The following is a 10,952-nucleotide window of genomic DNA, read 5'->3' on the forward strand; positions in this document are numbered from 1 at the left end:
GAGAATCAAAGATAAAATCGCCATAAATTTGTCATTAATTTCCTTAGGAATTTGAAGGAGGAATCTGTAGGAACCCATCCCCTAGCTTGAAGCTTCATCAATGTCTTCCATGGAGTTCTAGAGAGAGAATTTATTTGAGAGGGAATGTTTAATTTAGATAATGAGGTCTAATTCTAGGTTTTTGGGTTTTAACCAACTTAAAATACCCTAAAATAGGTATAATAACCGTTTATAATAATTTCCCAAATTACCCCTCACTTAGTTGGACCTTTTAAACAAGTCAAACTTGAGTTTTATTTTCGCAGATTTCGTCGGGAAATAAGTTCGTGACGCGGTGGTGCTCCCACAACTTTTCTAGAAATTAAATTCGACACAATAGAGTCCGCGACATGTCTGCGACGCGGACCAAACTTTTGGCCCTTGGTGGAGCTAGTCCGCGACGCGGAGATGCTCCCTCCAAGCACAACTTCAAGCTGCCTTGGCAGCTTGCTTGGCCAAGGTTGGGGTCCTCCTCGGGTACCCTTAGGATGGCCCCCGGGGGGTCGTATCTGAAAGTTTTGACCCTAAAAATATTTATTAAGACACTAGGGTCACCTCCACTGATTTTAGACTCCAAACAACACATAAAAACATGAACAACATACTAGAACACACCAACACGTAAAAGACTAGTTTTCGAACGTCTTGGTCGTCCCTTGACGTTTGACTTCCAAACTCTTTAAAACTGACTTAAAGGGCTATTCTTCATTGTTTTGACAAGTTATTAATGCATAAAATCCATGTGAGGCTCTACTTTATCCTACTTTATTTTGAGGGTCGTTACACTAGCCAACCTAATACAAGTTAATCCTGCTACTGAGGAGGTCTACTGGGTCATCTGTAGGGACCTGCATGCATGAATGCAAATCCCCTCAGGCAATGGGGCATGAATGCAATGCCCCTCAGGCAATGGGGCATTAGTACGAAATAATGTACAGAGTATGAAAGGCTATAGACTAAATGAGCAAGTATCATAATATACCAAAAGCAATAAGGTAAGGAAATCAAAATTTAGATAATCATGCTAACCCACTGTTGAATCTAAAAAAACAAAAATGATCAAACAACAACCTAACCAAGCCTTCATAAGCTAGGCAGGTACAAACAACACGCCACCTACCTAGGCCTCCATAATCCCAGAAGGTGCCAAATCAATCTACATACCCCTATCCGTAGCCACTTGTCTTTGTAAGAAGTCACATAGCCCTTTTTGGCAACGATATATCCCCGTAGGTAGTTCATAGCCCTTTTAGGCAACATCATAGCTCTGTGGGCAGCACATAACCCTCTTTTGCATCAACATAGCCCTGTAGGTAACACATAACCCTCTTTGGCATCAAAATACCCCTGTAGGCAATACATAACACTCTTTGGCATCAATATAGCCCCGTGGGCAACACATAGCCCTCTTAGGAGGTAACATAATCCTCTTAGACAACATCATAGCCCCCATAGGCAGTTCATATCTCAACTGCTAACAACAATAGCACGGGGCTACAACAAACAATTGAATAGGCTAAAGGCGAGCAATTTAGCTTTAAACAATATATATGAATAGTCTCCAAGTAGTTCCTAACTTAGGGTCGTTCTTAACAGATCATGAGTCCATAAAATGAGGGTTTATAACCACTCAATCAGCCAACCACTTACAATTACATCTACAAGATCACCAACATTAACTACCCTATTATATCACTCCCAAGCTCCAAGGAAACATGTTGAACGAAGGGAATAGCCTTAACGTACCTTTTTCTTTATAATTTATGCTGAAAATACCTCTGTTTGCACCACTACAACACTAAAAAAAGTAAAATCAATAATTAAGGACAAGAATTACTACGACAATTCGACAATCGATACGGATTCCTATCGTAAATTATTATCTAAGAGTTAAGGTATCTATAAACCGATAAAAGATGGTTCCTACCTCTCTTTACATGCCCAGAACACTTGAATAAAATCAAAACACTGGAAAAAAAACCTGCTGCCACAACCTCCATGGAGCTACTCCTCTGAGACATTTGACCCAAGTTTCAGAGAAATATTTAAAAAGGAACTTAAGATAACTTTCGCTAACTTTTATTTTGTCATTTACCTAACTTCAAAACTTGATATACAACCCTTGAACACGTAAAATATGACATAACACATCATTCTTAATTTATTACTCACCCTTATTGTCTTTCCACGAAGGTACGAGTTAAATTAGAGTTCCGAAAAGTAGGGGTGTTACATCCTCCCCCCTTAGAAATATTTGTCCTCAAATGAAAAATCTAAGCCACACGATTAAGTCCTTACTAGTTTCCAAAATATGGCAAAGTGTACTCTATTCCCATAATGTCCAGAACCTGAAATGCAGAAGATTCCAACCTAAGCACCTCACAAGATGATACAAATAGCTAAGCACCATAGCTCCGCAATAATAGTACGAGCAAAATACAACAACATCAACAATAATAAGCAACAATAAAAAACTAAATGGATATCCTACCTCACTATGCTAATGAAGATTGATATTTTTACCATTGTGGGATCTAAAACAACTGAGGATATTTGGATCTCATGCCATCCTCGGCTTCCCACGTCACCTCTTCCCTATTTTTGTTTCTCCATAGTACTTTAACAGAAGCCACATCTTTGGTCCTCAACCTTCGGACCTGTCGATCTAATATTGCAACTAGATTTTCCTCATAGGACAACTCCTTCGTGATCTGAACATCCTCAATAGGCACAACCCTAGAAGGGTCTCCTATGCATTTCTGTAGCATTGATATATGGAATACCGATTCAAGCCTTGATGGCAACTATGACTCATACGCCACTTGTCCTATCCTCTAAAGGATCCGGTATGGCCCAATGAATCTTGGACTAAGCTTGCCATTATTTCAAAATCTCATAACACCCTTCTTAGGTGAGACTTTTAAGAATACCTAGTCATCAACACAAAACTCTAAATCTCTTCGCCGTACATCTGAGTATGACTTTTGGCAACTCTGAGCAGTCAATAAACATTTTTGGATGAGCTTAACCCACTCCATAGTCTGTTGTACAAGGTTGGGTCCAACCAACCTTGACTCACCTACCTGAAACCAGCCAATAGGGGATCTGCATTTCCGACTGTACAAAGCCTCATAAGGTGTCATCTTGATACTAGAATGATAACTATTGTTATATGCAAACTCAATAAGAGGTTAGTGGTCATCCCAACTTCCATTAAAGTCCAGCATGCATGCCCGTAGCATGTTCTCAAGTGTAAAAATGGTGCGCTCAGCTTGGCTATCTGTCTGAGGGTGAAAGGTTGCAGTGAGATTAAATTGTGTCCCTAATCCTTTCTGGAAAGACTTCCAGAAGTTAGCGGTAAATTGTGCTCCTCTATCCGAGATAATAGATATTGGGACGCCATGCAACTTAACAATCTCTTGGATATAAATCCCTGCATAATCTTTAGCTGTGAAAGTAGTCTTGACCAGTAAGAAGTGGGCTGATTTTGTTAACCGATCAACAATTACCCAAATAGAGTCAAACTTATGCCATGATCGAGGTAACCCCGTAATAAAATTCATATTAATTACCTCCCACTTCCATAAAGGAATGTCTCTCTCCTGGACCAGCCCATCAGGCTTCTGGTGCTCAACCTTAACTTGTTGGCAGTTGGGACAGTGTGCCACAAACTCAACAACATCTTCTTCATCCCGTGCCACCAATATATTTATTTAATAACATGGTACATCTTCGTTGATCCTGGGTGAATAGAATACCAGGAATGGTGTGCCTCTCCCATAATTTGTTGTCGAAGCCCTACCACATTTGGAACACATAGTCGTCCTCTATATCTGAGGACTCCATCTCTTGCTATATCAAAGGCTAATGAGTCCTTATCATTAAATTTGCCTCTGAGCTACTCTAAGTAGGCATCCTCATGTTGTCTGCCTTCACTTCCATGATTAAAGATGATACAATTATTTTCTGAACTCTGACCCCACTATCACTTGCCTCTTTTAATCTGACTCGCAAGCTAGCTAATTGATGAAGTTCTCGAGCTAATTCACGTTTCTCAACACCTAAATATGATAACCTTCCCATTGATCTATGACTGAGGGAATCAGCTACCATATTTACCTTCCTTGGATGATATAAAATATCTACGTCATAGTCTTTCAGTAACTCAAGCCATCGACGTTGTTGAAGATTCAATTCCTTCTGTCTAAAGATATACTGAAGACTCTTATGATCTGTGAAAATTTCCACATGAATTCCATATAGATAGTGTCTCCAGATCTTCAGTGCATGCATAATCGCAGCCAACTCTAAGTCATGAGTTGGGTAGTTTTTCTCATGCTTTCTCAACTGCCTTAAACCATATGCGATCACTTTATCATGTTGCATCAGAACACATCCTAACCCAATACTAGAAGCGTCGCAGTACACTGCATAGACCTCTGAACCCTTCGGTAAGGCTAGGACTAGTGCTGATGTCAACCTATCCTTCAGCTCCTGGAAACTATGCTCGCAAGCCTCAATCCACTGAAACTTAACTGCTTTCTGAGTCAACTTTGTTAGTGCTGCTGAAAGTGAAGAAAACCCCTCTATAAACCTTATGTACTACCCAACTAACCCTAAGAAACTATGAACCTCTGTCGGAGTTGTAGGTCTAGGCCAAATCTTCACGGCCTCAATCTTATGTGTATCAACCATAATTCCCGCATCTAATACAATATAGCCTAGAAGCGACAAAGCTCAACCAAAACTCATACTTAGAGAACTTTGCATTAAGTTCTTGCTCTCAAAGAACCTGAAGGACTGCTCGCAAATGATCCGCATGCTCAACTTTTGAATGCGAATAGACCAAAATATCATCAATAAATACAATCATAAACGTATCTAGATATGGCCTGAATATGCTATTCATCAGGTCCATAAACACTGCTGGGGCATTGGTCAATCCAATAGACATAACCAAAAACTCAAAATTCCCATATCTAGTTCTAAAAGTTGTCTTCGGAATATCTTTCTCTCGAACTCGTACCTGATGGTACCCTAATCTCAAATCAATCTTTGAGAAGTACTTAGAACTTTGTAGTTGATCAAACAAGTCATCGATCCTCAGAAGGGGATACCTATTCTTTATAGGAGCATTGTTCAGCTGTCGATAATTGATACACATCCTCAGCGAGCCATCTTTTTTTCTCACAAATAATACTGGTGCGCCCCATGGTGAAGCACTGGGCCTGATTTATCAAGCAAATATTTCAGCTGATCCTTAACTCCTTCAGCTCAGTAGGAGACATTCTATAAGGAGGGATAGATATGGGTTGTGTACCTGGTAGCATATTGAAAGAAAAATCAATTTCCCGTTGTAGAGGGAATCCAGGAAGCTAGTCTGGAATTACATCTAGAAACTCATTAACTACCGAAATAGACTGAAGAGTCGGTGGTTCTGCATCTATATCATGAACGCAAACAAGATGGTAAATACAACCCTTACTAATCATCCTCCTCGCCTTAAGATAGGAAATAAACCTACCTTTCAGCATTGCTGTATCGCTTTTCCATCCCCGAACTGCCTCTCCTGGAAAGTGGAATCTAACAATTTTTGTCCGGCACTCAACATTAGCATAACAAAACGCTAACCAGTCCATACCCATAATGACGTCAAAATTGACCATCTCTCACTCTACCAGATCTATAGAGGTCTGATGGTCGCTAATATCTACCGTGCAACCTCGATAGACTCTCTTGGCAATACTAGACTCACCAACTGGTGTAGAAACAATAAAGGGTCGATCTAATGACTCTGCTACTATACATAACTTCCTCGCAATAAATGGAGTAACATAAGACAGAGTAGATCCAAGATCCAAGATCTATCAAAGCATAAGCACAATGGGAGCAAATAATTAATGCACCTATCACAACATCCGGTGATGACTTTGAGTCCTGTCGGCTGACTAGTGAATATGTACGGTTCTGGCTACTACAATAACTAAATGCTTCCTCTTTGCTTCCACCTCTGCCTCTATCTGCTGAAGTCTGGGGTCTACGCCCTGTAGACTATGCTGATGAGGAGGAACCTACTACTGACTCGGTCGACTGAGCTATACCACACTGACCTATGGTCGGGCAGTTCCTCCACCCATGCCCCTATCGCCCACAAGAATAACAACTTGTGGAACCCTACCTGAACCTCCCGAAATGCATCTTACCGCAGGTAGCACAATGCGACGGGGCTATCCTAGCCTGGCCTGAACCCCTTTGCTGCTGAGAGCCTGAATCTCGTGAACCCTCACCTTGGCCTGACTGTCCATGATGATCAAGTCTACTACCCTAGAGCTGCTGTGGTGGAGGTCTAGGTGGCCTACTAGAATATCGGGGTCTGGGACCACCCTGAAAATCTCCCTGTGAACCAACGGGCCTAGTCCTCTTCTATCTCTCTCTCGACCCTCTCACTCATATATACTGTAGATGTCGGCGATTTTCTATGCCCTATGCAAAGGCTTGAATTCATGAGATATCCATATTATCATTTAGTGCAGAGGTAGAACAAACGTCGATATAGTCTGAGTCAAGCCCTCCCACAAATCTACGCACCCTGTTATGCATCGTATCAAAAAATGCTGGTAAATATCTAGCCAATGAATCAAATACCATCCCATACTCTCAAACACACATGCTACCCTGTCGGAGGTTTAGAAACTGGTCCACCCAGGCATCCCTAATATCTCGAGGCAAATAGTGATCTATGAAAGCTTTTGTAAAGCTATCCCAGATGGGTAGAGATGCATCTTTTTCCCTAGTTCTCTCCCAACTTTCGTACCACAATATTTCAACATCACGAAATCAAAATGCTGCTAGCTCAGCTGGTTCAGTCGCTGAGGCATGCATGACTTTGAAGATCCTATGAAGCTGATCAATAAAGTGTTGAGGGTCCTCTCTGCGATATGTACCTATAAACTGTGGAGATTCAAGGCGAGAAATTCACGAGCTCTCAAACTTCTGAGCCCTTCAAAAGGTCCGGCAACATCTAACGCAACTGGCTGGTGTTGTGCAGCTACTAATTGTACTAACATACATACCGCACTCTTGAAATCCTGATCATATGGAATAGGAGAAACTAGAGGTGGTACAGATGGGGGAGACGGGGTCCTGTAGCCCTCGGAGGCTCTTGAAGCGGTTGTGAAGCTATAAGGGCTGAGAAAATGTCTCCCCGGGTCGAATAATGGGCTATGCCACCTATGGTACCTTGCCGGTACCCTCGCCTACAGTTGTATCTAGCCCCTATCTAGTTGTGGTCTATCTGGTGTCAACCATCTCTATCTGCATATAAAGATCAATTATAAGCAAGAAACCTCAACCCTTAGGACACCGCTCTATAGCACGAGGTGAGCAAAAGAAGGATAGTCATTCTAACATGCCTGATAGCTTCTTGCTTATCGAATGTGGTGCACAACACATTTATAAATAAGACTCTACTAGACACGACTTACAGACTCCCTAGGATACGACGTTGCTCTGATACCAAGTTTGTCACCCCCAAACTCAAGGGGCGAAACTGGCTCCTAATGCCAAACCTCAGGCCGAGCCAACCCTGCTAAACCATTTGTTACTAGTGCATGGTAGCCACACGCAATCAAGAAAACAAACAGTTATATCTCTGCTTAAAACTAAACCCTCGGCCGGCAAGGCCCCTGTTAAAAGATCCATAAAAGAAACAGCTACTCCCAAGAGTTCATATAAAGAAATAGCCAACTAGCACAGAAGTCCTGATTGGGCGATCAAGCCCACCATGATCTCTGTACCAAAACTGAATGCAGGTATAAATCAAGACAATACATCAAACAATGCACAAGCTTCAGCAAACCAACAAACTAGGCTAGCATGGCCATAACGTAGCTATACACCCCACACACTAGTCTGCAAGCCTCTAAAAGTGGTAAATATTGGTTGGACAGGGCACCAGCCTACCCATAAAAATATATAAAACAAAAGCTAACAAACCTCCCAACTCTAGCAACTCCGAAGGAAAGAGGATATGCAACCATATAGAAGTCAATCTTGCTGCTGAGGAGGTCTACTAGGTCGTCTTTTAGGACCTGCATGCATAAATGCAGCGCCCCAGGCAATGGGGCGTCAGTACGAAATAATGTACAGAGTATGAAAGGCTATAGACTAAATGAGCAAGTATCATAATATACCAAAAGCAATCAGGTAAGGAAATCAAAATTTAGATAAACATGCTAACCCACTACTGAATCTAAAAATACAAAAATGATCAAACAATAACCTAAAAAATCCCCTATAAGCTCGGCAGGTACAAAAAAAACACCACCTACCTAGGCCCCCATAAGCCCGGAAGGTGCCAAGTCAATCTACATACCCCTATCGGTAGCCCCTTGTCTTCGTAAGAAGTCACATAGACCTTTTTAGCAACGATATAACCCCGTAGGCAGCGCATAGCCCTCTTAGGAAACATCATATCTCTGTGGGCTGCACATAGCCCTCGTTTGCATCAACATAACCCTCTGTGGTATCAAAATACCCCCGTAGGCAACACATAACACTTTTTGGCATCAATATAGCCTCGTGGGAAACACATAGCCTCTTAGGCAGTAACATAGTCCTCTTAGACAACATCATAGCCCCTATAGGCAGTTCATAGCTCAACAACTAACAACAATAGCCCCAAGGGCGGCAACAAACAATTGAATAGGTTAAAGGCGAGCAATTTAGCTTTAAACAATATATATGAATAGACTCCAAGTAGTTTATAACTTAGGGTCATTCTTAACAGATTAGGATTCCCTAAAATGTGGGTTATACACTCAATCAGCCAACCACTCAGAATTACATCAACAATATCACCAACATTGACTACCTTATTATATCACTCCCGAGCTCTAAAGAAACATGTTGAACGAAGGGAATAGCCTTAACATACCTTTTCCTTTATAATTTATGCTGAAAATACCTCTGTCTGCACCACTACAACACTAACCAAAATAAAAATCAATGAGTAATTAAGGACAAGAATTACTACAATAATTCAACAATCAATACGGATTCCTATTGTAAATTACTATCTAACAGCTAAGGTATCCATAAACCTATAAAAGATGGTTCCTACCTTTCATTACACGCCCAGAACACTTGAATAAAATCAAAACAGTGAAAAAAAACCCTGCTGCCACAACCTCCACGGAGCTACACCGCTCAATTCACCATGAAAACTATACCAAAACGACGAGCTCGCGTGTAGGGCAATTTTTGATAAGGAGCCAAGAATAGATCATGAACGAATGGTTTGATGCGTTGGAAACTAGACTCATAGACCTTCGATTTTCTAGGTCATGGACCCCATAACTCTTTATAGATTGGGAGAAAACATCCAAAATATTTGACCCAAATTTCAGAGAAATATTTAAAAAGGAACTTACGATAACTTTCGCCTACTTTTATTTTGCCACTTACCTAACTTCAAAACTTGAGATACAACCCTTGAATACTTAAAATATGAAAAACCACATCATTTTAATTTGTTACTCACCCTCTTTCTCTTTCCACAGAGGTACGAGTTAAATTAGAGTGCCAAAAAGTCGGGGAGTTACAGCCAAGAGCACTCGGCGAGCCACTGAGTTGCTCTTTAGCTCTCCTAAAGTTCCAGAAGACCAGCCCTAGGGAAGAACCTACTTAGCGACGGAAATGGACAGTCGGCGAACCACCAAACGGGTTGGTGATCTCAATCCCGATCACCTAAAATCACAGAACTCTGAGGATAAAAGGTCAACGCAAATCGGTGATGGAATGGAGCAAAAGGCGCCTCGCCGACTTGGTTGGCGATGCTCGACTTACTTCGCCTAATGGTCTTTAAGTCCAAAAGTTGTGAAACTATAAATTGAATTTTAAAAAGAGTTATTGGAGAGTTCCGAGAGTGGGGAGTTTTTCTCTGAGTTTTTGAAGTTTTCTCGAGTTTTCCATTGTCGAACATAGAGCTTTTGAGACTTGGTTTTAAAGAATTGTCATTTGGATTTTTGAATTAAGTTGATTTGAAGCATTGTAGAGATTTGGGAGCAATTACACAGCTCATGACTAACATAATTGGTAATTGTGTCTTCCTTTTTATGATGTATGGCTAATACCCCAATTATTGGGGTGTGATCATGTGATTATTGGCTTAATTAGCTTATAGGTATTGTGATTTACTTATTTAAATGCTTAATTGAAGTGGGTTTAATCGATAGTTGTGTATTAATCTATGAATTGTAGTTGCAAATGCAATTATAATTTAGTGTGTTGGGCCTGCTTGAGAAAAAGGTTTTAGAACCAAGGATTTTGAGTAATAATTGTAGCTATTGGGTCAGCTCGAGAGAGTTAATTCTAAACTTGATTCTACCTATCTAGCTCGAGAGAGTAGATAAATTAAGGTTTTGGGCTGTTCTTATTTGATAACGTCCAAATATACCTCTTGAAAAGAAATATAAACGATCGTATGCAATATATTTACACAACTATGAGTCGGGGTCGATCCCACAGAGAATATAGAAGATTAATGTCAATAGAAAATATTTAACTCGATAGTCGTTATATAAAAATGGGGGGATTTAAATTGAAATCAAATAAAAACAATAAAAAGATAGCTTTGAACTAAGTATTTATTTATATTCAGATTATTAAAAGTAACTAGGAATGTCTTCCCCATAAGCTTATAACGCGGTAATCCTAATAATAGTAATCCTTTTCTAGTGTATTACATGCAAAGTGATAAGTTAGGTATCTCTAAATCCTTGGTCCGGCATCTAGAGAATTTCACCCCGCACCTTGGTCCGGCTACGTGTGTATAATTTACTAACCCTTACCTTTACCTCATATTAGACATCATAATCAATGTTTGGCTTAGTTATTACTTCGCACCAATCGAC

At 40.6% G+C, this 10,952-nt stretch overlaps 1 protein-coding gene across 1 annotated transcript; it reads right to left on the reverse strand.

Moving 5' to 3' along the window:
• Positions 1-4,822: 4,822 nt before the first annotated feature.
• Positions 4,823-6,344, reverse strand: LOC107062890 (RNA-directed DNA polymerase homolog). The gene is made up of 3 exons (XM_015314084.1): positions 6,282-6,344; positions 5,564-5,622; positions 4,823-5,267 (listed from the first exon to the last, which is right to left on the reverse strand). The coding sequence occupies exons 1-3, from the start codon at positions 6,342-6,344 to the stop codon at positions 4,823-4,825; spliced, it is 567 nt and encodes a 188-aa protein (XP_015169570.1).
• Positions 6,345-10,952: the final 4,608 nt, after the last annotated feature.

Source organism: Solanum tuberosum, unplaced genomic scaffold, assembly GCF_000226075.1.
Source record: "Solanum tuberosum cultivar DM 1-3 516 R44 unplaced genomic scaffold, SolTub_3.0 scf00276, whole genome shotgun sequence".
Taxonomy (NCBI): Eukaryota; Viridiplantae; Streptophyta; class Magnoliopsida; order Solanales; family Solanaceae; genus Solanum; species Solanum tuberosum.

Excerpts from the sequence above, each read along its gene's own strand:
- LOC107062890 (XM_015314084.1), bottom strand. The coding sequence starts at position 6,344 with ATGGACAGTCAGGCCAAGGTGAGGGTTCACGAGATTCAGGCTCTCAGC. Across the intron at positions 5,623-6,281 it reads TCAGCAGCAAAGGGGTTCAG|ATTCCACTTTCCAGGAGAGG; the intron begins GCCAGGCTAGGA and ends AAAAATTGTTAG. Across the intron at positions 5,268-5,563 it reads CGATACAGCAATGCTGAAAG|GCCCAGTGCTTCACCATGGG; the intron begins GTAGGTTTATTT and ends TTGATAAATCAG.